This window comes from Schistocerca americana, chromosome 9 (assembly GCF_021461395.2).
Source record: "Schistocerca americana isolate TAMUIC-IGC-003095 chromosome 9, iqSchAmer2.1, whole genome shotgun sequence".
In the NCBI taxonomy this organism is placed as follows: Eukaryota; Metazoa; Arthropoda; class Insecta; order Orthoptera; family Acrididae; genus Schistocerca; species Schistocerca americana.
The window spans coordinates 162929847-162957603 of record NC_060127.1 but is presented as its reverse complement, the minus strand read 5'-3'; the positions used below and the strand labels follow the sequence as shown (position 1 = coordinate 162957603).

General features: G+C 43.4%; 1 protein-coding gene across 1 annotated transcript in view; it reads right to left on the bottom strand.

Annotated features, from left to right (window-relative positions):
- Positions 1 to 611: 611 nt before the first annotated feature.
- The window catches only part of LOC124551266 (cytochrome P450 4C1-like), a 161854-nt gene continuing 134708 nt past the window's right edge, over positions 612 to 27757 (bottom strand). Inside the window, exons 6-7 of the mRNA XM_047126265.1 lie at positions 20684 to 20884; positions 612 to 1225 (exon numbers count right to left, since the gene is read on the bottom strand). Coding sequence (XP_046982221.1) covers positions 797 to 1225; positions 20684 to 20884 — 630 coding nt within the window. The 3' untranslated portion in view covers positions 612 to 796. The remainder of the gene's footprint in view (positions 1226 to 20683; positions 20885 to 27757) is intronic.

The window sequence follows — 27757 nt, the reverse complement described above, 5'->3', positions numbered from 1 at the left end:
ATGTCTTGATTGGGCCCCATGTTCTTCCACCTACGCTCAATGGAGCACGTTATCATGATTTCATACGGGATACTCTACCTGTGCTGCTAGAACATGTGCCTTTACAAGTACAACACAACATGCGGTTCATACATGATGGAGCTCCTGCACATTTCAGTCGAAGTGTTCGTACGCTTCTCAACAACAGATTCGGTGACCGATGGATTGTTACCGGCGGACCAATTCCATGGCCTCCACGCTCTCCTGACCTCAACCCTCTTGAAAGCTCTTGTCTTCGCAACCTCGGTACCAAATGTAGAGACTCTTCGTGCTCGTATTGTGGACGGCTGTGATACAATACGCCATTGTCCAGGGCTGCATCAGCACATCAGGGATTCCATGCGACGGAGTGTGGATGCATGTATCCTCGCTAACGGAGGACATTTTGAACATTTCCTGTAACAAAGTGTTTGAAGTCACGCTGGTACGTTCTGTTGCTGTGTGTTTCCATTCCATGATTAATGTGATTTGAAGAGAAGTAATAAAATGAGCTCTAACATGGAAAGTAAACGTTTCCGGACACATGTCCACATAACATATATTCTTTCTTTGTGTCTGAGGACTGTTTCCTGAAAGTTTGGCCGTACCTTTTTGTAAGACCCTGTATATTTTAGATCTGAAGGTGGACGCTACCGGCTGAAACCGGTCATTGTCTAAAGAATTCATTTGTGATCAGAGACTGGATTAAGAAAGAATTTTACAGTATTAAATCACTGTTTGTACACGCGATTATGTCACAGATGGTGTAAAGATGTTCTTATGTACCAGATGGGTTCAGAGGCACGCAAGAGACTCTTATCGGCTCCATGGTGTGAAGGCTGATGGATACTGAGGTGTCTTCCAGGTCCTCCCAGCGGCTGTGCGGCAGGAAGCGGAAGCGCCGCAGGATTTCCGCCAGGAAGACCTTGAGCTGGAGGCGGGCGTACTGGGTGCCCTCGCAACTGCGTGCGCCCAGCCCGAACGGCAGGTAGCTGCACGCGTGCTCCTCCCCTCTGCGGCCGTCCAAGAAGCGTGAAGGGTCGAACCTCAGAGGGTCTGGGTGAAACTGTGGCAGGCGTTGTGTGAGGTTGGGCACCAACAGCAGCACGGTGCCCTTAGGGACCAGCACCCGCCCTCTGGGCAGCCGGAGGTCCTCCGAGGCCACCCGGGAGATCACCGGGACCGTTGGGAATATGCGCAGCGTCTCCTGTGGAAGTGAGGTTTACGTTCTGTTCCTATCACTACGGTACTTGAGCGGAAAAAATTCTTTGGGTTGGTAGTGAAACAGATGTTTAACAATAGGTATGGTAAACATAGACTGAGGTGACAAATATCATGGGATAGCGATCAGCACATATGTCAGATGCTGGTAGTATCTTGTTGCTGTTGTTGTGGTCTTCATTCCTGAGACTGGTTTGATGCAGGTCTCCATGCTACTCTATCCGGTGCAAGCTGCTTCATCTCCCAGTACGTATTGCAGCCTACATCCTTCTGAATGTGCTTAGTGTATTCATCTCTTGGTCTCCCTCTACGATTTTTACCCTCCACACTGCCCTCCAATACTAAATTGGTGATCCCTTGATGCCTCAGATCACGTCCTACAAACCGATCCCTTCTTCTAGTCAAGTTGTGCCACAAACTTCTCCCCAGTCCTATTCAATACTTCCTCATTAGTTATGTGATCTACCCCTCTAATCTTCAGCATTCTTCTGTAGCACCACATTTCTAAAGCTTCTGTTCTCTTCTTCTCCAAACTACTTATAGTCCATGTTTCACTTCAATACATGGCTACACTCCATACAAACACTTTCAGAAACAACTTCCTGAGACTTAAATCAATACTCGATGTTAACAAATTTCTCTCCTTCAGAAAGGCTTTCCTTGCCACTGCCAGTCTACATTTTATATCTTCTCTACTTTGACCATCATCAGTTATTTTACTACTAAGTTCTAGGGGACTAATGACCTCAGCAGTTGAGTCCCATAGTGCTCAGAGCCATTTGAACCATTTGAACTCGTCTATATTCCATTATCCTCGTTTTGCTTTTGTTGATGTTCATTTTATACCCTCCTTTCAAGACACTGTCCATTCCGTTCAACTGCTCTTTCAAGTCTTTTGCTGTCTGTGAGAGAATTACAATGTCATCGGCGAGCCTCAAAGTTTTTATTTCTGCTCCATGGATTATACTTTCTACTCCAAATTTTTCTTTTGTTTCCTTTACTGCTTGCTCAATATACAGATTGAATAACATCAGGGAGAGGCTACAACCCTGTCTCATTCCTTTCCCAACCACTGCTTCCTTTTCATATCCCTCAACTCTTATAACTGCCATCTGGTTTCTGTACAAATTGTAAATAGCCTTTCGCTTCCTGTATTTCACCCCTGCCACCTTCAGAATTTGAGAGAGAGTATTCCAGTCAACATTGTCAAAAGCTTTGTCTAAGTCTACAAATGCTAGAAGCGTAGGTTTACCTTTTCTTAATCTAGCTTCTAAGATAAGCCGTAGGGTCAGTATTGCCTCACGTGTTCCAACATTTCTACGGAATCCAAACTGATTTTCCCCGAGGTCAGTTTCTACCAGTTTTTCCATTCGTCTGTAAAGAATTCGCGTTAGTATTTTGCATCCGTGCCTTATTAAACTGATAGTTCGGTAATTTTCACATCTGTCAACACCTGCTTTTTTGGGACTGGAATTATTATATTCTTCTTGAAGTCTGAGGGTATTTTTGTCAGGACTGGCTCTCCCAAGGCTGTCAGTAGTTCTAATGGAATGTTGTTTCCTCCCGGGTCCTTGTTTCGACTCAGGTCTTTCAGTGCTGGTAGTATCTTATACATAAGATATAAAACGGTAGCGAATTGGAGGAGTTGTTGTTTGTACTCAGGTGATTCATTTCTAAATGTTATGGCCTCACAAAGAGGATTAAAAGACTTTGAACTAGGAAGAGGTAGTTGGAGCTAGACGCATGGGACATACCATTTCGGAAATGGATAGGGGATCCAATATTCTGAGATCCACAGCGTCAAGAGTGTGGCAGGAATACCGGCTTCACTTAACGACCCAGAGCAGCGGCGTTTGCGTCCAGTTATTAGTGCTAACAGACAAACAACGCAGCGTGAAATAACCGCAGAAATCAGTGCAGAACGTACGACTAAGGTATCCGTTAGGACGGTGGGGCGAAATCTGGCGTTAATGGGCTGTGCCAGCAGAGGACTGGTCTGAGCGCCTTTGCTAACAGTCAGTGCACAAAATCTTGCACATGCTCTGCTTTCGCAGTTATGGTCAGGAACTGAAACATCATTGCTCAACATTACTAGAGGGGATTTCCACGACTTGTATCAATTGCACGACTTAATGCACTACGCCAGGCAAAATGGGGTCCGACACGATATTAGGAAGTATCCCACGACTTCTGTCGCCTCAGTGTACAGTCAGTCGCTAGATTACGTCGTCAAATTCCTTTGATTTTTTTTAAAGGTACGACTACGCAATACCTGCAGGCAGTCTCTGGTCGATTGCTCGGCAGAAGAAATTATAGCAAGCATTCAGAAGACTGCCTGTGGGGGTGAGATGGGGGTAGGGTTCAAATGGTTCAAATGGCTCTGAGCACTATGAGACTTAACATCTGAGGTCATCAGTCCCCTAGAACTTAGAACTACTTAGACCTAACTAACCTAAAGACATCACACACATCCATTCCCGAGGCAGGATTCGAACCTGCGACCGTAGCAATCACGCGGTTCCGGACTGAAGTGCCTAGAACCGCTCGGCCACCGCGGCCGGCTGGGGGTAGGGGCAACAGTCCTTCCCGTCACGGTCTTCTTCCCCACAGCTGCCCTTCATGTACGCCATTTTCGACGTGTCACTGTATTTGGTTTCTCATTTTCTGTACTTGTTCATGCAATAGCTCCATACTCAGCAATCATATAATCTGAAGAGCCAAAGCAACTGGTACATCCGCCGAATATCGTGTAGGGCCCCCGCGTGCACGCAGAAGTACCGCAACACGACATGGCATGGACTGGACTAATCTCTGAAGTGGTGCTGGAGAGAATTGACACCATGAATCCTGCAGGGCTGTCCATAGATCCATGATAGTACGAGGTGGTGAAGATCTCTTCTGAACAGCACCTTGCAAGGCATCCCAGATATGCTCAATAATGTTCATGTCTGGGGAGTTTGGTGACCAGCGGAAGCGTTTAAACTCCGAACGAGTGTTCCTGGAGCCACTCGATAGCAATTATGGACGTGTAAGGTGTCGATTTTTGTCCTGCTGGAATTGCCCGTCGCAATGCGCAATGGATGCAGGTGATCAGATCGGATTCTTACAGACGTATCGTCTGTATCTAGACGCATCAGGGGTTCCGTATCACTCCAACTGCACACGCCCCACACCATTACAGAGCCTCCGCCAGCTTGAACTGCCTCCTGCCGACATACACGTTCCATGGATTCATGAGGTTTTCTCCATACCCGTACACGTCCATCCGCTCGGTACAATTTGAAACGAGACTCGTCCGACCAGGCGACATGTTTCCACTCATCAACAGTCCGTTATCGATGTTGACGATCCCAAGCAAGGCATAAAGCTTTGTGAAGTGAAGTCATCAATGGTACAGGAGTGGGCCTTCGACTCGGCAGGCCCATATCAATGATGTTTCGTTGAATGGTTCCCACGCTGACATTTGTTGATGGCCCAGCACTGAAATCTGCACCAATTTGCAGCAAGGTTGCGCTTCTGACACGTTGAAAGAACCGAGCGAGGTGGCGCAGTGGTTAGACACTGGACTCGCATTCGGGAGGACGACGGTTCAATCCCGCGTCCGGCCATCCTGATTTAGGTTTTCCGTGATTTCCCTAAATCGCTACAGGCAAATGCCGGGACGGTTCCTTTCAAAGGGCACGGTCGACTTCCTTCCCTGTCCTTCCCTAATCCGATGTGACCGATGACGTCGCTGTCTGGTCTCCTTCCCCAAAACAACCAACCAACATTGAAAGATTCTCTTCAGTTGTCGTTGGGCCCGTTCTTGCAGGCTCCTTTTCCGGCCGCAGCGATCGCGGAGATTCCATGTTTTATCGGATTCCTGATATTCACGGTACAATCGTGGAATGGGCGTACGGGAAAATTCGCGCTTCCTCTCTACCTTGGAAATGCTGTGTCTTACCGCTCGCGTACCGACTACAACACCACATTCAGACTCACTTAAATCTTGACAACCTGCCATTATCGCAGTAGTAACCAATCTGACAACTGCGCCAGAGACTCGTTGTCTTATATAGGCGTTGCCGACCTCAGAACCGTATTCTGACTGTTTACATATCTCTGTATTTGAATGCGCATGCCTATACCAGTTTCTTTGGCGCTTCAGTGTACAACCGCTCCCTCGACAAAAGATCCGTACCAAAAGACTGGCAGTTGCACAGATCACAACAAGAAAGGTAATAGCAGTAATCCACTAAATTACTGGCCCATATCATTAACATCGATATGTTACAGGATTTTGGAACACATATTGTGAAGACAACGGTCTATTGGCACACAGTCAAGAGGAATTTGGAAAACATAGTTCTTATCAAACATAACTAGCTCTTTATTCACCCAAAGCGTTGAATGCCATTGACAAGGGATTTCAAATTGGTTTCGTTTCTAGATTTCCAGAAGGCTTTCGACACTGTACCACACAAGCAGCTTGTAGTGAAATTGCGTGCTTATGGAATATCATGTGAGTTATGTGACTGGATTCGTGATTTTCTGTCAGAGAGGTCACAGTTCGTAGTGACTGACGGAAAGTCATCGAGTAAAACAAGTGATTTCTGGTGTTCCCCAAGCTACTGTTATAGCACCTTCTTATCCATATGAACGATTTTGGAGACGATCTGAGCAGCCATCTTAGAATGTTTGCAGATGCTGCTGTTTGTTATCGTCTAGTAAAGTCATCAGAAGACCAAAACAGATTGCAACACGATTTAGAAAAGATATCTGAATGGTGCGAAAATTGGAAATTGACCCTAAATAATGAAAAGTGTGAGGTCATCGACATTAATGCTAAAAGGAATTCGTTAAACGTCTGTCACACAATAAATTAGTCTATGCTAATAGCCGTAAATTCGACTAAATATCTTGGAATTACAATTGAAAACAATTTAAATTGGAAAGAACATGTGGGGAAGGCAAACCAACGACTGGGATTTATTGACAGAACACTTGGAAGACGCAACAGATCTACTGCTCTTGTCTGACCACTGTAGGAGTACTGCTGCGTGGCGTGGGATCCTTACCAGATATTAACAGAGTGCATCGAGAAAGTTCAGCGAAGAGCACCACGTTTTGTATTATCGCGAAATAAGGGTGAGACATGGTGCAAGATTTGGGATGGTTAGATTAAAACAAAGACGTTTTTCGTTGCGGTGGATTCGTTTCACGAAATTTCAGTCACCAACTTTCTCCTACGATTGCAATGATACTTTGTAGATCATAATAAAATAAAGGAAATCATAAATCGCACGGAAAGATATAGGTGTTCGTTTTTTCCGTGCGCTGTTTGAGAGTGGAATAACAGAGAATTATTTTGAACGTGGTTCGATGAACGCTCTGCCATGCGCTAAGTGTGTCTTTTGCAGAGTACCCATGTAGATGTAGATTTGATTTACGGCTCTAGTTCCAAAGGGGAATATTCTTGGGAAACATGAAATCAGATATCACTTCCCGTTAATGAGCATGAAACAGTCAGTGAAACCCTGCTACTGACGATATTTTAACTACAAAAAGGAAAACGTGTATCGTTACAAAACAGCACATTAAAGTCATTCGTCATAAAATAGTCATATTAGTGCATCATTCATAAGGCATCTACTGGAACCATGGTCACAAAAACGTAGAATGAGACTGGTACTTCTCCTCTATAGGTAACATGCTGAATACGTATGATGATCGTCAATCTTATTCAGTTCTACATTGAGCAAGCAGTGAAGAAAAGCAAAGAAGAAATTGCAGTAGGAATCAAGAAATAAAAGCTCTGAGTATATCGATGACATTATAATTCTGTCCGAGACATCAAAGGATTTGGAAGAGCAGTTGAACGGAATGGACGACTTGGAAGGAGGCTATAAGATGAACATGAAAAAATGCAAAAGAAGGATAATGAAATGTAGTTGCTGAGGGAATCAATTTATGAAATGACACAGTTAAAATAGTAGGTAGGTTATGCTATTTTTGTAGCAAAATTACTGGTGAAGGCGAAGGTATAGAGGATATAAAATGTAGACTAACGATGACAAGAAAAAAGTTTCTGAAGAAGAAAAGTTTATTAACGTCGACTTAAGTTTAGGAATATTTTCTGAAGATATTTCTCAGTACTGTAGCCATGGAAGTATGGAAGTGAAACATGGGCGATAAACTGTTTACACAAAAAACAGAACAGAAGCTCTAGAAATCTGGTGATACAGAAGAATGTTGAAGATTAGATGGATCAATCACGTAACATATGAGGAGGTCCTGAACAGAACTGGAGAGACGTGAAGATTGTGGCACAACTCGACCAAATCAAGGGACCAATTTTGTATTGGAGGGAAGTGTGTGGAGTACAAACCGTAGAGGGAGACCAAGTGATGAATACAGAAATCAGAATTAGAAAGATGTAGGCTGTAGTACTTATTCAGAGATGAAGAGGATCGCACAGCGTAGAGTAGCATGGAGAGATGCATCAAACCAGCCGCCGAACTGAAGACCACGATAACTTGCCAGTCGAACCTTATCAACACAGTCACAAATACAACGTAGATCTAAGTGCCTACATGGGAATAAAGTTTACTATTCTGTGCTAGAATACTTACCACAAAAAGGAGAGGAAGAGAAAACGTTAGAGTTTTATTCTTTTGTGCAAAATGAAGCAGACATGCACACAGAAATGAGTTAATGATATTACCTCAAGATTTTAAAGCGAGAGCAGGGAAACTCTAACTAATGTAACTGGCACAACAAATATTTCAGTCTGCGTTTTAACCAAGCCTTCATCTACCAACGATGTGAGTATTCGCTGGGAGTGACGTATGATTCAGATTTCACATTAAACTGTAGGTCTCTTTTCACCACTTTTGTAATTTGAATAGTTTCGGGACATGCAAGCAGCTGGAGAGGTGTCCAGTTGAAAGACTTGCAGAATACCATTGAGCTTGAGTAATTTTAATAAAAATGGAGAAGAATTAAAATAGTTTGTCACTTATGATAACCTGAGAATTAAAAAAGGATGTTCACAGCTATACCTGCTCACCTCAAGATCATCATTCACTCACTACAGAATATTTCACGGAAAAGAAGCATCTGTAGTATCTAACACAAGGAAATGAGATCTGTTTGAATCATTTTTCAGTAAATTCTGAAATTTATATTTTAATGTGATGAACAGGGAATAACAACACCTAAACAAATAAGGAAACAACATTCAGAGTACATTTATTACAATACAAAAGCACACAACTACTATGCCAAATGCTAATGCAACACAGGACAGAAGATATTAAAGAACAATGGAAGAATATAAATGGTAATGTTCACAAGGCAGCTTTTGAAGTATTGCAAACAAGATTAAAGAGATATAATCAGGAGGGATTAAGAATAGGGAACGAAGAATTAGTAAAAGCAAAGGAAAGCATACCTAAAAGACTCCAGAATTAAAGAAAGGAATATCGTCAAAAAAGAGCTAGACGAGACTGTAGACAAGAACACAGAACAATACGGGACAAATACACTGACGACAAAAGAAATCGCAACAACAGGAGGGAGTTGTGCGTCGCAAACGAAAGTTGTTGGGCTGTTTCTACATGTGAAAGATGTGGTATGTTAGAATTTCCCACCACTCTCATAAGAATGGCACATGAAAGTGTCTTCAATGCTTAATGTGGTGAGTTGATGTTAGTAAAGAATGCCTTAATGCTACAAAGACGCCATTATCAACACCTCACTGAGTTTGAACGAGGTAATGTAATAGGGCTATAAGAAACTGGATGTTCCTTCTGTGATATTCCAGGAAGACTTGCAGGAACGCAGCCACTGTACATGATTGCTGGCAGTTCAACAGATCGATTTTTGTTTATTTCTCTGCTAATTATTAACTGATCTTAAAAATTCAAAATGCTATCCTAATGTACATAAGAAGAACTATTCAGAAAAATAATAATGAATAAACTTGGATATATTTAAATACACAATTCTTCAGTTTCAAAAATTACTGTTAATATTCTGTGTTTTGCATCAAACGTGAGAAACTTCTTTCCATAGATAGTTATGAAGGCGTTTGTGTCGTTCGGTAATTTACTGCTGAGTATTGCACATAATTTCATAGTAGTCTTCTGAGTGAGAGCAATATTCTTTCTGATAGTCATGTTTATTACATAGATAGATTAGTTTGTTATGAAATTAAATGGACTTACATCTACATCACGTTTCAACTGGATAACTCGGTTAAAATAAAGGGAATGCATCATATGCCTTCAGATAATTCTTTGGTGGATCCAAATTTCACATTTCTTGAGGAAATATTTTGTTCGTTCCATTTTAATATAAATACTCCAAAGTTAAACGTGATCATATAATGAAGAATCAGTCAACTGATTATTTTGTCGATCAGTCTGAAACACGACAAAAATTAAATATTGCATATCAAACTCACTGAATTAGAGAAACTTGTGTTAGCTAGCTCGAAATTTTGCTTGCCTCTTAATCTTCCTACCTCACCTGTTCGAAATTCATAAAAAAAGAGGTCTTTTAGGGTTTTCCAATATATTTTCTCATTGTTCAAGCTGATAATTTGATTCATATTTTGCTATAGGTATACGAAGTTGAATAGATTCTGCTATGATTTTCCCTTCATTTGGTAATGTATCTTTTATTTCAGTTAGTTTCATTATAATCAGGCCACCTAAGAATAGCATCTACAATACTTGAATACCAAGTGAAAATTACAGTATGTACTGCTTCCCATTATATTTGTTTGTAATCCCTAAAGAAACCACCAAACACACCAACTAGATAAAGCACCACATTTTTCTTACTCTTCATTTTTCTGATGGTAAGTATATGTCCTTCCATATCATCACCAAGAAATGAAATTAAATGTAACAAAACTGATTAGGAAATAGAAGAGGGTCTGTGCTAGACAGAATATTATTTCCTTTCTTTATGGTTATAAAATCAAATAACTTTGCCACATAATTATCAATTAGTTTTTTATTGGAATTACCATCATATGTTGTGTAATCTGATCAATCAGCTTCAACAGTCCTAAAGCTCATGTACAACTGCGTATGGAAAGTATGTAGCCATGTACCACCAATATTTACGTTAATCCCAGCATCCTTGTCAGGAGTATTTGTGTTATTACTTTTCTCATTCAAAGGGAGTGAGAGGAAATGATAGCTCTCCATTTTGTTAATTACTGGTTAAAGAATATACTTTTAATGGGACTTTTCTTAAACAACAGTCATGCAAGCTCCACTGAGGTCCATTAAATTAGCCTTTTCATCAGTTATAGTTATTTGTAATTCCTGTGCAGTATCAAAACTAGGAACATGTACAGTATAATGTGGTTCATGAATTATTGGTCCACAAAATTCAGCATTAGGCTTCAATGAAGCATAATATTAGTCTCTTGATGCAGATGAACAATTTTTTTTTACAAAAACTCCATCAGCTAGATTAAAATTTATATTGATTAATTCGAATGGAATAATTTTAGGAACATCATTAGGAACAGTTTTTTATGGCTTGAATAGTTTGGTTACTAAATATAAGCACACATCCATTACTATCTTTTGTATCCCTGTATAATTTAACATCACTCTTAATAATAATTAAATTTAAAATTCATCTGTGTTCATGCGGATATTACACTTTTTTGTATTCAGAAACCCTTCCTAGATTTTCAAACTACATTGGCGGACAGGAATTTCTATAATTTCTCCATCACAATATAATTCATCATTTTCTTGTGAAATATTTGGAGTTAGAAATTTTGTTTACATTCCAAATAGTGCTACATTATTAGAACATTCCCATGCAGGTATAGTCAACATTTTTGAGGAAAGATGACTTACCACTCAATTGAAATATATGACTAATCTCATATTAACAACATTTTATATAATTAAACGAAAATATGTGGGAATCAAAAACAAGAACTCCAGAGAAGAAATCAAAAATTATACATTGGTAAGCTTTTACCTAAATCTATTTGAGGCACTATAATAGGTCAAAGGGGTTGTGGGAAAACAACACTAATGATTGACAATTATAATCTAGCTCCAGGATGGTTGAACTGGAATAAGATGAATGACATGTATGTTTATTCGAAAGGTTTAGATTAGCCGAAATATTAAGAATTTTCAAAAGTGTGTGAAAAAGTTGAAGATAAAAGTATTAAGATTACTACCTTTATTGACACCAGTGATGAAATTGTACCACTATATAATTGCCAAGGTAATTCACCTGTAATATTCAATGATGTCATTCTTGAAATTCATAATGTAGTTACACAATATTTTACTAGAGTAAAACATGAAGGAATAAATTGTTTTTATTTTGTTCATATGTATCCAAAAATTCCAAAACAATTGTTAAGTAATAATCTAATTTTTTAAATGATTTTAGACCAAATGAAAACAAATTTAAATCACATTAATCATCAGTTTGTTGGTGGTGATTCAAAATTTGATGATTTTAAAGAAATTTGAAGTAAATGCTGGATTGATCAGTTTGGATCTTTTTTGCAGTAGATATGAATAGGAAACTTAATGAAGTGAAATGCAGATATTGTACAAAATAGTCCTAACCTCATTATTAAATGAGCAGTTTAAAAGATGGTATTGCATGTTTCTTAGACCATATGATGATATTTTACTTCAAAACATACATGAATTTAAAGAAGCACTTCCCTACATAATAAAATATGAGAAATTACGAAATTGATCAACACTATACTAATTGTTAATGGGCTATTAAAGACCCTAAATGTGGGTCAGGTACATGTGGCTGTTATTTTTTGATAAGTGTAAAAGCAGAATAAGTTATCTTCTTATATCTTTTGGAAATTCACACATAAAAATAAATTTATTAATCTACATCTACGTGCTTACTCTGCTATTCACAAGAAAGGGCCTGACAGAGGGTTCAGTGAACCACCTTCAAGCGGTCTCTCTACCGTTCCACTCTCGAACGGCGCGCTGGAAAAAACGAACACTTACATTTTTCTGTGCGAGCCCTGGTTTCTCTTTTTTTATCATGTTGATCTTTCCTCCCTATGCAGGTGGGTGCCAACAGAATATTTTTGCAATAGAGGAGAAAACTCGTGATTGAAATTTCATGAGATCCCATCTCAACGAAAAACGCCTTTGTTTTAATGATTGCCACTCCAATTCACATATCATGACTGTGTCACTATCTCCCCTACTTCGCAATAATACAAAACGAGCTGCCCTTCTTTGTACTTTTTCGATGTCATCCGCCAGTCCCATCTGATGCAGATCCCACACTCCGGAGTAGGGCGGACAAACATGATGTAAACAGTCTCTTTAGTGTACCTGTTGCACATTCTAAGTGTTCTGCCAATGAATGGCAGTCTTTGGTGGGCTATACCCTCAACATTATCTATGTGATCGTTCCAATTTAGGGTATTTGTAATTGTAATCCCTAGGTATTTAGTTGAATTTACAGCCTTCATATTTGTGTGACTTATCATGTAATTGAAATTTAGCGAATTTCTTTTAGTATTAATGTGAATAACTTTACACTTTTCTTTATTCAGGGTCAACTGCCACTTTTCGACCCATAGAGATATCTTATCTAAATCATTTTGCAATTCGTTTTGGTCAACTGATAACTTTATAAGACGGTAAATGACAGCATCATCTGCAAACAATTTAAGACGGCTACGGAGATTGTCTCCTATATCGTTAATGTACATTAGGAACAATAGATGGCCTATAACACTTCCTTCGGGAACACCGGATATTATTTCTGTTTTTTGACAGGAGGCCGGCCGTAGTGGCCGAGCGGTTAAAGGCGCTACAGTCTGGAACCGCACGACCGCTACGGTCGCAGGTTCGAATCCTGCCTCGGGCATGGATGTGTGTGATGTCCTTAGGTTAGTTAGGTTTAAGTAGTTCTAAGTTCTAGGGGACTTATGACCACAGCAATTGAGTCCCATAGTGCTCAGAGCCATTTGAACCATTTTTTTTTTTTTTTTTTTTTTTTTTTTTTTTTTTTTTTTTTTTTTGACAGGAAATCACGAATCCAGTCGCACAGCTGAGGCGATATTCCATAGGCATGCAGTTTGGTTATAAGACGCTTGTGAGGAATGGTGTCGAAAGTCTCTTGGAAGTCCAAAAATATGGAATCAATTTGCCATCCCATATCGATAGCACTCATTTCTTCACGAGTATAAAGAGCTAGTTGTGTTTCGCAAGAACGATATGTTCTGAATCGGTGCTGACTATGTGTCAATAAATCGTTTTCTTCTTAGTACTTCATAATGTTCGAATATAGTATATGTTCCAAAACCCTACTACAAATAGACGTTAGTGATATGGGCCTTTAATTCAACAGATTACTCCTACTTCCCTTTTTGGGTATTAATGTGACTTCAGCAATTTTCCAGTGCGGATCTTTGTGTGAGTGAGCGGTTGTATATAATTGCTAAATATGGAGCTATTGTATCAGCATACTCTGAGAGGAATGTGACTTATATACAATCTGGACTGGAACCCTTGCCTTTATTAAGTGATTTAAGCTGCTTTGCAACGTCGAGGATATCTATTTCTATGTTTCTCATCTTGGCAGTTGTTCTTGACTGGAATTCAGGAATATTTACTTCATCTTCTTTGGTGAAGGAAATCGTGTTTAATAACTCTGCTTTAGTGGCACTGTCATCAGTGACTTCACAGTTGTTATCATGCAGTGGAGGAACTGGTTGCATCTTGCCTTTTGTGTGCTTTATGTATGGCCAGAATCTCTTTGGGTTTTCTGCCACATTTCGAGACAATTTCGTTGTGGAAATTATTTAAAGCATCTCACATTGAAGTACGTTCTATATTTCGAACTTCTGCAAAACTTTGCCAGTCTTGGGAATTTAGCATTCTTATAAATTTGGCACGCTTTTTTCGCTGCTTCTGCCACAGAGATGTGACCTGTTTTATGTACCATGGGGGATCAGTACCATCACTTACTAATTTATGTGGTACATAACTCTCAATTGCTGTCGATGCTATCTCTTTGAAATCATTCCTCAACTTTTCTACGCTTACATGATCAGATCGGAAGGAGTGCAGACTGTCTCTTAAAACGGTGTTAGAAGTATTTTGATCAGCTTTTTTTAAATAGCTTGTGTTTCTTTTTGATGGTTGTAGTAGTTACGGTATTCAGCCTAACAGCTACTGCCCTGTGGTCGCTAATCCCTGTATTCGTCACGATACTCGCTATTTGTCCATGGTTATTTGTTGCTAAGAGGTCAAGTATGCTTTCGCAACCATTTACGCTTCGAGTAAGCTCATGAACTAATTGTTCAAAATAATTTTCTGAGAAAGCATTCAGTACAATTTCGAATGACGTTTTATGCTTGCCACCGACTATAAATGTATAATTTTTCCAGCATATAATTTTATGTATAGACTGCCTGTAACAAGCAATAATAACCAACTTTATATAATGGATAAATGGGTATAAAATGGTAGTTAAAAGTCAATGATTGTTTACACACATCTTACAACTAGCCAACGTCACATCATCTTCCAGCTATGAAGTAGCTGGCTGGGACAAAAAGGAGTAACGCGAACTGTGGTGTGTGTTCCTGTGTGCGTGTGCGTGTGCGCGTGCGTGTGTGTGTGTGTATGTGTGTGTGTGTGTGCGATAATTTTGGTGAAATCTAGGTGTTAAGGTGATAACAGTGAACGATGCGAATTATGTGACAAGTCTAGAAAGTTATAACTAATCTAACAAAATATTCTGCACTGGAAGGATCTGCCAGTCATTCAGTAGACAGATTCCGTCTGCTGCCATGCTGTCACCCTTACGTCATGAGAGAGAGTTTAAGAAAAAGGAAGATGTGCAGAAATGCACGAGGGTCTGATTGGTATTATCATGCAGATAACATAAATTATTGAAGATTGACAACAGCATTGTGGAATTGTTAACAGCATTTTGGGAAATTTAATTATGATACCTACCCATGGATACCAAACTGGGAAACCAATTATAGTTGCTCATCCAAACAGTTACCTCAAGAGCGAGATACTTGCCACAACCACACGTAGATTTGCTGTGTTCCAGTCATAGCAGCCCATGTAACTGTAGCTCAAAGTAGAGGAAGAGGTTTCGCCTAAGTTTGCAATCGTCAGTCCATTGTAATGCTATTTGGAACTTACTTTGGGTGCAAAGAAAGATTATCCACAACTAAATTCTTTGGGTGAAATCAGAAATTTGCTTCACTTTGACACAATGTAACTTTTCTGGTAAAAATCAAGTCACAACAGATTCATTGAACGAAATACATTACAGGGTTCCACATACAATTAATTTCAGGGAAGGTAGATTCCAAACTGAGTTTCATTGAAAGAATCTGCAGGAAGTGAAGTCCACAAACGAAGGTGATAGGCTGTTACTTGGCTAGGCCCTAGTGCTTTGACAGCATCGCCATCAACATAAAACTAAAGTGAACTCTCTAAAATGTGATCCTTATGGGGAACCTTAGGGGCAATCTCTTCTTTAGGATGCCTTCTCACACTAGTCTTGCACAGCAGTTTTATGTGCATGATAGCTCATCTAAATATTACTATTTACTGGCACCAGCACCACCAACACCATCACCACTATCACCAACACCATCACTGTCATTATCATCACAAATAAGAATAAAAACAAGAACAACAATAATAGCAGCACGAAGTGCTGTCCATACATGCTAGGCAATACCTTAGGCTGTTGTTTACCTGGACCCAGACACACTGGCAGCAACGCCAACAACAAGAAAATGAACTCTTTATAATATGAAACACATACTGAACCTTGAGGTTATTCTCCCATGACATGCATTCTCACAGCAGTCTAGCATAACAGTATCTTATGTGGGTGATAGCTCATGTAGATGTTGCTATTCACTGGCACGACCACCACCAATACTGCCACCATCACCACAACCACCACCACTATCATCACCATCACCACCATTGCCATCACAAATAACGATAAGTCGCAAAGTCGTTGTACACATATCAAAGCTAAGGGATATTGTCTTCCACCACACTCTATCAGTAAGGTCTTGAGATACAGCACACACTTCCAGAATACTATCCAAGCCCACCAACCATTCTGCCGCTCCAAGCCTCATTAACATTAACAACAGAAAAACTGAGTGTTGCACGACTCAGCACTCGTCGTGTGCACAAGCTAGCTCACTGCAGAATTTTGTTCCTGAAGTAAGGAAGTCACTTATCAGTTACCTGCTCTGCTTTCCTTTCTGATCACAATACTGACATACACATTTCTGAGTTTGCAGAAACAGAGATGTTGCTGCACTAACAAAACAAATATGCCATCTCGAAATTGCCTTGAGGACTTCCATCATAGCTCAACCACAGAGTCACTGTCATCTGCTTGTCATTAACAGTATGCAGCACATATACACTACTGGCCATTAAAATTGCTACACCACGAAGATGACGTGCTACAGACGCGAAATTTAACCGACAGGAAGAAGATGAAGTGATATGCAAATGATTAGCTTTTCAGAGCATTCACACAAGTTTGGCGCCAGTGGGGACACCTACAACGTGCAGACATGAGGAAACCCTCCAACCGATTTCTCATACACAAACAGCGGTTGACCGGCGTTGCCTGGTGAAACGTTGTTGTGATGCCTCCTGTAAAGAGGAGAAATGCGTACCATCATGTTTCCGACGTTGATAAAGGTCGGAATGTAGCCTATCGCGATGGCGGTTTATCGTATCGCGACATTGCTGCTCGCGTTGGTCGAGATCCAATGACTGTTAGCAGAATATGGAATCTGTGGGTTCTGGAGGGTAATAAGGATCGCCGTGCTGGATCCTAACTGCCTTGTATGTCGACATGACAGGCATCTTATCTGCATGGCTGTAACGGATCGTGCAGCCACGTCTCGATCCCTGAGTCAACAGATGGGGACGTTTGCACGACAACAACCATCTGCACCAACAGTTCGACGACGTTTTCAGCAGTATGGACTATCAGCTCGGAGACCACGGCTGCGGTTATCCCTGACGCTGCATCACAGACAGGATCGCCAGCGATGGTGTACTCAACGACGAACCTGGGTGCACGAATGGCAATACGTCATTTTGTTGGATGAATCCAGGTTCTGTTCGCAGCATCATGATCGTCGCATCCGTGTTTGGCGCATCGCGGTGAACGCACATTAGAAGCGTGTATTCGTCATCGCCATACTGGCCTATCACCCGGCGTGATGGTATGAGGTGCCATTGGTTACACGTCTCGGTCACATCTTGTTCGCATTGACGGCACTTTGAACAGTGGACGTTACATTTCATATGTGTTACGACCTGTGGCTCTACCCTTCATTCGATGCCTGCGAAACCCTACATTTCAGCAGGATAATGCACGACCGCATGTTGTAGGTCCTGCAAGGGTCTTTCTGGATACAGAAAATGATCGACTTCTGCCCTGGCCAGCAAAGTCTCCAGATCTCTTACCAATTGAAAACGTCTGGTCAATGGTGGCCAAGCAACTGGCTCGTCACAATAAGCCAGTCATTACTCTTGATGAACTGTGGTATCCTGTTGAAGCTGCATGGGTAGCTGTATCTGTACACACAATCCAAGCTCTGTTTGACTCAATGCCCAGTCGTATCAAGGCCGTTATTATGGCCAGAGGTGGTTGTTCTGGGTACTGATTTCTCAGGATCTATGCACCCAAATTGGGTGAAAATGTAATCACATGTTAGTTCTAGTATAATATATTTGTCCAATGGTTCAAAATGGCTCTGAGCACTATGGGACTTAACATCTGAGGTCATCAGTCCCCTAGAACTTAGAACTACTTAAACCTAACTAACCTAAGGACAGCACACAACACCCAGCCATCACGAGGCAGAGAAAATCCCTGACCCCGCCGGGAATCGAACCCGGGAACCCGGGCGTGGGAAGCGAGAACGCTACCGCACGACCACGAGATGCGGGCATTTGTCCAATGAATACCAATTTATCATCTCTTCATAGTGTAGCAATATTAACGGGCAGTAGTGCACATATGGCTCCCACCTTGTTCACTGGATTACCTTAACTCTATTACACATGCTGTTTCATGTGGCTAGACTAGTAATCTAGACTAGTACTCTAGCCCTGTCTGATGCTGTAGAATGTCGAAGCAAAATTAAAAAAATAAAAACACATCTGGCCCCAACACTCTGGCACAACCACCAACAGCAACTCTGTACTAAATTCCGCCCCAACAGGCCATGAAGGCTCAATGGTACTGACCAGCCACCGTGTCAACCTCAGCCCATAGGCATCATTGGATGTGGATGGAGGGGCACGTGGTCAGCACCGCACTATCCCGAATATATGTCAGCAAATGAGAATGGAGCCACTACTTGTCAATCAGGTATCTCCTCAGTTAGCTTCACAAGGGTTGAGGGCATCCCTGTTGCCTGCATCACTTGGCAGACTGGTTGGTGACCCATTAAGTGCTGGTGAAGCGCAACAGAGCTGAACTTCAGTGATCTGGCGGGAACCAATGTTACCATTGTGGCCAGGCCTTTGGGAACCATCTGCAGTGATCAACCTAAAATTTGGGGTTGTTGTCTTGTTGCATGCATCATGACTACTGCCTTGGGGCACAGCAGCTTTCTAGCCAAAATTCACCTAGGTGTTCGTATTTAATACCACAAGTACCATAGTCGTAACTAGTACCACTATCATAAATACTTCCAACACCAACACTACAAGAACAACCTAAACTTTAGTCTGTCATCTGTATGTGGATAACTGGAGGCATCCTCTCAGTACCCCTGATGCTTGCAGATGTGAGTCACAGCAGATACTAAGTCATAGTTACCTTGGTATTGCAATACCGTATAATATCGTCACCACAATCAAAATACACTCCTGGAAATTGAAATAAGAACACCGTGAATTCATTGTCCCAGGAAGGGGAAACTTTATTGACACATTCCTGGGGTCAGATACATCACATGATCACACTGACAGAACCACAGGCACATAGACACAGGCAACAGAGCATGCACAATGTCGGCACTAGTACAGTGTATATCCACCTTTCGCAGCAATGCAGGCTGCTATTCTCCCATGGAGACGATCGTAGAGATGCTGGATGTAGTCCTGTGGAACGGCTTGCCATGCCATTTCCACCTGGCGCCTCAGTTGGACCAGCGTTCGTGCTGGACGTGCAGACCGCGTGAAACGACGCTTCATCCAGTCCCAAACACGCTCAATGGGGGACAGATCCGGAGATCTTGCTGGCCAGGGTAGTTGACTTCCAACTTCTAGAGCACGTTGGGTGGCACGGGATACATGCGGACGTGCATTGTCCTGTTGGAACAGCAAGTTTCCTTGCCGGTCTAGGAATGGTAGAACGATGGGTTCGATGACGGTTTGGATGTACCGTGCACTATTCAGTGTCCCCTCGACGATCACCAGTGGTGTACGGCCAGTGTAGGAGATCGCTCCCCACACCATGATGCCGGGTGTTGGCCCTGTGTGCCTCGGTCGTATGCAGTCCTGATTGTGGCGCTCACCTGCACGGCGCCAAACACGCATACCACCATCATTGGCACCAAGGCAGAAGCGACTCTCATCGCTGAAGACGACACGTCTCCATTCGTCCCTCCATTCACGCCTGTCGCGACACCACTGGAGGCGGGCTGCACGATGTTGGGGCGTGAGCGGAAGACGGCCTAACGGTGTGCGGGACCGTAGCCCAGCTTCATGGAGACGGTTGCAAATGGTCCTCGCCGATACCCCAGGAGCAACAGTGTCCCTAATTTGCTGGGAAGTGGCGGTGCGGTCCCCTACGGCACTGCGTAGGATCCTACGGTCTTGGCGTGCATCCGTGCGTCGCTGCGGTCCGGTCCCAGGTCGACGGGCACGTGGACCATCCGCCGACCACTGGCGACAACATCGATGTACTGTGGAGACCTCACACCCCACGTGTTGAGCAATTCGGCGGTACGTGCACCCGGCCTCCCGCATGCCCACTATACACCCTCGCTCAAAGTCCGTCAACTGCACATACGGTTCACGTCCACGCTGTCGCGGCATGCTACCAGTGTTAAAGACTGCGATGGAGCTCCGTATGCCACGGCAAACTGGCTGACACTGACGGCGGCGGTGCACAAATGCTGCGCAGCTAGCGCCATTCGACGGCCAACACCGCGGTTCCTGATGTGTCCGCTGTGCCGTGCGTGTGATCATTGCTTGTACAGCCCTCTCGCAGTGTCCGGAGCAAGTATGGTGGGTCTGACACACCGGTGTCAATGTGTTCTTTTTTCCATTTCCAGGAGTGTATAAACAATCGCCTCTACGTATATTGATGCATATGTGGAGCACTGGGGACGTTCTCCATAGCACACTTTGTGACCACACCCAGTATGCAGTTGGCAGCAGCTCACCTTGATGATGCTCTCTAGCACCCTGAGGCTGTGCAGGTCTGCGAGGCTGGCAGCCCGCAAGTAGTCATCCCCCTCGCCGAAGACGTCCCTCAGCTCCTTGTGGGCTGCGTCCTGCCACTCGGGGTGGAGGGCCAGCAAGGCCAGCACGAAGCAGATCGATACAGCCGCTGTCTCGGTGCCGGCCATCACCACGTTCACGAGCTGCAAAGTGTCTCAGTTAGACTAGCTTACAAATGGTTCAGAGCACTTTGGGACTTAACATCTGAGGTCATCAGTTCCCTAGAAATTAGAACTACTTAAACCTAACTAACCTAAGGACAGCACACACATCCACGCCCGAGGCGGTTGCGCGGTTCCAGACCGTAGCGCCTAGAACCGCTCGGCCACCCCGGCCGGCACTAGCTTACACACGCTGTTCATTCTCTAAATGCACAGCAATGAATAGCTTTGTATAACAAATAAAAAACGCACTAGGAGCCAAAATCTACACAAGCACAAGGACAGAGGAGAGTTGTAAAATGAATGAAGATTTACTTTGACACTCTACGTCGTCGGTTGCTGTGGTGCGAGATTTGTATAATAAATAAGCCCCAATATTTTTCAAGCGTATGTAAACAGAGAAAAGATTTTTTTACAAGCTTCAAATTTGTGTACGAAGTTTCGAACAATTCCGACAAATGGAAGTCACGAAGCGACCCATCGAACTGATGTAATTCCCAGACACTCATTATGAGAAATGTTCTGTAATTGAATTCCTGGTTGTAGAAAAAGGAACTGTAATGAACTTTCACAAACGGTTTTTTGATTGCGGGAGAGTTTTTGTTGTTGTGGTCTTCAGTCCTGAGACTGGTTTGATGCAGCTCTCCATCCTACTCTATCCTGTTCAAGCTTCTTCATCTCCCAGTACCTACTGCAACCTAAGTCCTTTTGAATCTGCTTAGTTTATTCGTCTCTTGGTCCCCCTCTACGATTTTTACCCTCCACTCTGCCCACCAATACTAAATTGGTGATCTCTTGATGCCTCAGAACATATCCTACCAACCAGTGAGAGAGTAATCCAAAGGTAATAATGATGTAGGTCATCGGAGAAGTGTTGGACCATGGGTAACGGAGAGCAGGAAGTACGCACATTCAGCAGCCATGTTTAGACGTATAGTCAGAACCACTGCAAACGACGTGGTGAATAGTGCAGATACTAATATGTCAAAACTGGCAGTGTGTGTTCAGTGACAGAGACTCATGGATATTCAATGGTTTGCTCAAGATGGAATCTGTGAATACCTTTAACAAACTATAAGATTAAAGGGAAAAAAATTCATTTTCTCTGAAATATTGGAGCATATTGATTCCAATGGGAGACCTCTTTGTCACGAACGATAGCAGGATGCATAACTTTGAACCGGAAACAAAAAAGCAGTCACTAGATTGGTACCACCAGCAGCTACCAACAAAGGAGAAATTTGAGGCAGTTCCTTCTGCTGGGAAAGTTATGATTGCAGTCTTTTGGATTAACGTTGGTGTGTTGCAAAAAGCGTTAACCAGTTCTTCAAGGCAAAGTGAGGACTTTGAACAAACTCAAGAACCATTTCCGACGTTCCCGCTCTGACAAAAAAAAAAAAAAAAAAAAAAAAAAATGGTTCAAATGGCTCTGAGCACTATGGGACTTAACTTCTGAGGTCGTCAGTCCCCTAGAACTTAGAACTACTTAAACGTAACTAACCTGAGGACATCACACACATCCATGCCCGAGGCAGGATTCGAACCTGCGACCGTAGCGGTCGCGCGGTTCGAGACTGTAGCGCCTAGAACCGCTAGGCCACTCCGGTCGGCGCTTTGACAACAACCCGAAAGAAATCTTGACCTGGCCATGCATGCAACCACACAACTCTCAGAACCTGGGAATACATCGCCATATAATGTTGGATATCATTGCTTCATCCACCCTGCAGTCCATACCTTGGGCCCTTGGGCTTCCATATATTTGGACCACATAAGGATTCGCTAAATGCGATACACTTTGAAGACAGTGAGACAGTGATTCCCGCAGGGAAAATATGGCTATGGGCATGGGCCGAGAGGGTATTCCTCCAGTAAATACGTACTATTTATAACGGGCGGGTGAAGAAGACACATTTCCGTCGACACTTACAGTCGAGTTTCTGTGATGGCCGGGGGGGTGCACTGGTTCTCTGGCAAAGTTGTATGCAGGTGCAGCAGAGGAAGGTCGTTCGTGAATACAAGAACTTATTTATTGCCATTTGTTTACAGTCACTGCACGTCAAAGACGAGCAAGGCGAAGACATTATCATAGTGCGCGGGAAGCAAATGTCATTGCTGTGTAGTAAGAGTGAGGAGACAGAGATGGGGGAAAAACACCTCCCCCAACTGCACACTCAGCCTCAAGATCAAACCGAGCGCACCTTCTGCTTGTAATGGTCGCAGACAAAAGTTGCACTCCCGCGAAACGCAAAAATAAAGTGCTATTAATAATTTGTAATTTTTCATAGAATAGTGTAGAAATGTTTACGCATAAGATATACTAAGTTTGAGCAAAATCCAATAAGTAGCTTCCACAACAAAATCGCAATTTTTTGTAATTTTAATCTGGTACAGAGATACAAATCTTAAATTTTGACAATTACGTATCTTCACTTAAAAATTTTATGCAGAATGTTTGGGATCGTTATGTTCAACACTTTTTGCGATTTTTAAAGGAATGCGAATTTTGAACTAAGATAAGAGAGCTTAGTAGGTTATTCTATAGAAAAATATGACTGAGATTACACAAAATACATTGCGTTTAACTGATTTTAGAAAGGCATATAGCGATAACAAAAGAGGAAGTTCTGATGGTTGTACCCACTCACGATTCTACTGAAAACATCGTGAAAGTCATGATGAATAAAATATGAAAGCAAAATTACAGCGAAATGTTAATTAAGTAGAGATTTACAATCTGATGAGTTACAGAAGCTAAACGATCTCCAGTGAAAAAGCCTTTAGTAGTTTAGTACGCAGAGGAATGGGACTAGCAGTTCAGCAGCCACCATTTCACTCCACAGTCCCCTCCGAACTGGACCGAGGTTATACAAGAAATGGCGAAGCCGACTCATAGCTCTCTCTCTCACAATCGTCAAGAGCGTGTGTCGCTGTCAGTATTGCGTTCCAAGATAAGACGACTCGTGATGTAATCTGCAACTGGAAATGCGAGTCATCGAATAGCTGTGTATGGAAAGCCTTGAGTGATAACGCGAAACCTTAACATCGCATGGGATAGAACAGGTAGAATTGAACATTCCGTGAACTGCAAGTACATGAGATGCCTCCTTTGTTTTGGTATAATATGGTTTGTGTGCTGCCCATCGTATTCCAAGCTTCGAATCGCAAATGGAGTAGAAATTTACCACTTTCAGGCGTGTAACAAACAGGACCTTGAGTTAATACAACTACACTCCTGGAAATGGAAAAAAGAACACATTGACACCGGTGTGTCAGACCCACCATACTTGCTCCGGACACTGCGAGAGGGCTGTACAAGCAATGATCACAGCGGACACACCAGGAACCGCGGTGTTGGCCGTCGAATGGCGCTAGCTGCGCAGCATTTGTGCGCCGCCGCCGTCAGTGTCAGCCAGTTTGCCGTGGCATACGGAGATCCATCGCAGTCTTTAACACTGGTAGCATGCCGCGACAGCGTGGACGTGAACCGTATGTGCAGTTGACGGACTTTGAGCGAGGGCGTATAGTGGGCATGCGGGAGGCCAGGTGGACGTACCGCCGAATTGCTCAACACGTGGGGCGTGAGGTCTCCACAGTACATCGATGTTGTCGCCAGTGGTCAGCGGAAGGTGCACGTGCCCGTCGACCTGGGACCGGACCGCAGCGACGCACGGATGCACGCCAAGACCGTAGGATCCTACGCAGTGCCGTAGGGGACCGCACCGCCACTTCCCAGCAAATTAGGGACACTGTTGCTCCTGGGGTATCGGCGAGGACCATTCGCAACCGTCTCCATGAAGCTGGGCTACGGTCCCGCACACCGTTAGGCCGTCTTCCGCTCACGCCCCAACATCGTGCAGCCCGCCTCCAGTGGTGTCGCGACAGGCGTGAATGGAGGGACGAATGGAGACGTGTCGTCTTCAGCGATGAGAGTCGCTTCTGCCTTGGTGCCAATGATGTTCGTATGCGTGTTTGGCGCCGTGCAGGTGAGCGCCACAATCAGGACTGCATACGACCGAGGCACACAGGGCCAACACCCGGCATCATGGTGTGGGGAGCGATCTCCTACACTGGCCGTACACCACTGGTGATCGTCGAGGGAACACTGAATAGTGCATGGTACATCCAAACCGTCATCGAACCCATCGTTCTACCATTCCTAGACCGGCAAGGGAACTTGCTGTTCCAACAGGACAATGCACGTCCGCATGTATCCCGTGCCACCCAACGTGCTCTAGAAGGTGTATGTCAACTACCCTGGCCAGCAAGATCTCCGGATCTGTCCCCCATTGAGCATGTTTGGGACTGGATGAAGCGTCGTCTCACGCGGTCTGCACGTCCAGCACGAACGCTGGTCCAACTGAGGCGCCAGGTGGAAATGGCATGGCAAGCCGTTCCACAGGACTACATCCAGCATCTCTACGATCGTCTCCATGGGAGAATAGCAGCCTGCATTGCTGCGAAAGGTGGATATACACTGTACTAGTGCCGACATTGTGCATGCTCTGTTGCCTGTGTCTATGTGCCTGTGGTTCTGTCAGTGTGATCATGTGATGTATCTGACCCCAGGAATGTGTCAATAAAGTTTCCCCTTCCTGGGACAATGAATTCACGGTGTTCTTATTTCAATTTCCAGGAGTGTATTTGTTTCAGAACTGTAGCCAACACGAAATGGAGTTATGAGAAATCTAGGCTCTGAAATGTCGCAATGATGATTGGTGCAGTAATAACTGATATGCTTTGAAAATGATTTTGTGTCTGTCAGTCAACTGTTTTTCGAAAATACGTTTCCACTGAAGACAGCAAACATTTCATTTATCGCTGTCATTTCGTTAGCTGGCCGCGGTGGCCGAGCGGTTCTAGGCGCTTCAGTCCGAAGCGGCGCGACTGCTACGGTCGCAGGTTCGAATCCTGCCTCGGGCATTGATGTGTGTGGTGTCCTTAGGTTAGTTAGGTTTAAGTAGTTCTAAGTTCTAGGAGACTGATGACCTCAGATGTTAAGTCCCATAGTGCTCAGAGCCATTTGAACCATTTGTCATTTCCTTACTCTTTTTTAAAGTAGAGTGTATGGCATAACTTTTCAGTGCAGATGAACTGAGATGTGAACAAGCGGAATGCACATGATGAGTATCAAGTTTTAAACTACTTCTGTATGCTCATCAAAGGAATTTGCGTGCCCTTGTGACGTAGTAGTCATAAAAACGAAGAGACAGAACCAATACACCACTCCACAGTGGCATCTCTTAGAACCTTGGCCTCTACCCTGGCCTAGCTGCTGAAACCATTGAGTTTGCACCCGTTATAGCCGCTGCTGCATCAAGGAAGTCTCGTGGTACCCTGCCATAATGTGGATGGTCCTATGTGACTGCTTTGCTGTGAATACCCCTCCATGATACAGAGCGAGGAAGTGCGCATTGGTAACCAAGCGAAGTGGCGCAGAGGTTAGCGCACCTGACTCGCATTCGGGAGGACGACGGTTCAAACCCGTGTCCTTCCATCCTGATGTAGGTTTTCTGTGATTTCTGTAAATCGCTTCAGGCAAATGCCAGGATGGTTCGTTTGAAAGGTCACAGCCGACTTTGTTCCCCATCCTTCCCTAACCTGATGGGACCAATGACCTCACTGTTTGGTCGCTTCCCCTTAACTCAACCAACCAGCCATCCTCACTGGTACCTCGACTGAGGCAGGAACGACTGGAAGCCCTGTGTCGTTGTTATGAGTAGACAGCAAAGTGCTGAGCTGCCAGAATGTTTGCATGCTCAAGCGGCAGACTGATTCGAGACCTGGTGATGGTCTGGATGTCAGATTGCTGCCCATCTCTTTGCCAGTGATGATTGGTCCAGAAGGGGTTTGAATGCAGCTGCTCATTGCCAACTTGAGGAAGTGACCATGTTTGTGTCTTGTTTAGGAATTTTTTGAAAGAGAACCAATGGTCGAACCAGCTGTTGGCGATAGGAATTGATCAACCAGAGTACATCTGAGAAGGCTGGCCCATGACATTGACACATGTAACAATGTCAGTGAAACGTCTTGTTGCTGCTGAGCGTACTGAGCAGGAAGATCAACGACCATCAGAGGTAGATGGCCCGCTCCTGAAGGTCCATCCTGAGCTGCTAAATTTGATACCGTTACGATTCCTTTCCGCTAGGAAAAATCAAGCTCACAGACTTGTCTAAAAACTGGCTGTAATGTAAGCACAGGTTTTTTTTATACAGGGTGCTACAAAATGGTACGGCCAAACTTTCAGGAAACATTCCTCACACACAAACAAAGAAAAGATGTTATGTGGACATGTGTCTGGAAACGCTTAATTTCCATGTTAGAGCTCATTTTAGTTTCGTCAGTATGTACTGTACTTTCTCGATTCACCGCCAGTTGGCCCAATTGAAGGAAGGTAATGTTGACTTCGGTGCTTGTGTTGACATGCGACTTATTGCTCTACAGTACTAGCATCAAGCACATCAGTACGTAGCATCAACAGGTTAGTGTTCATCACGAACGTGGTTTTGCAGTCAGTGCAATGTTTACAAATGCGGAGTTGCAGATGCCCATTTGATGTATGGATTAGCACGGGGCAATAGCCGTGGCGCGGTACGTTTGTTTCGAGACAGATTTCCAGAACGAAGGTGTCCCGACAGGAAGACGTTCGAAGCAATTGATCGGCGTCTTAGGGAGCACGGAACATTCCAGCCTATGACTCGCGACTGCGGAAGACGAGGACACCTGCAATGGACGAGCAAATTCCTCGTACAGTTGACGATAACCCTAATGTCAGCGTCAGAGAAGTTGCTGCTGTACAAGGTAACGTTGACCACATCACTGTATGGAGAGTGCTACGGGAGAACCAGTTGTTTC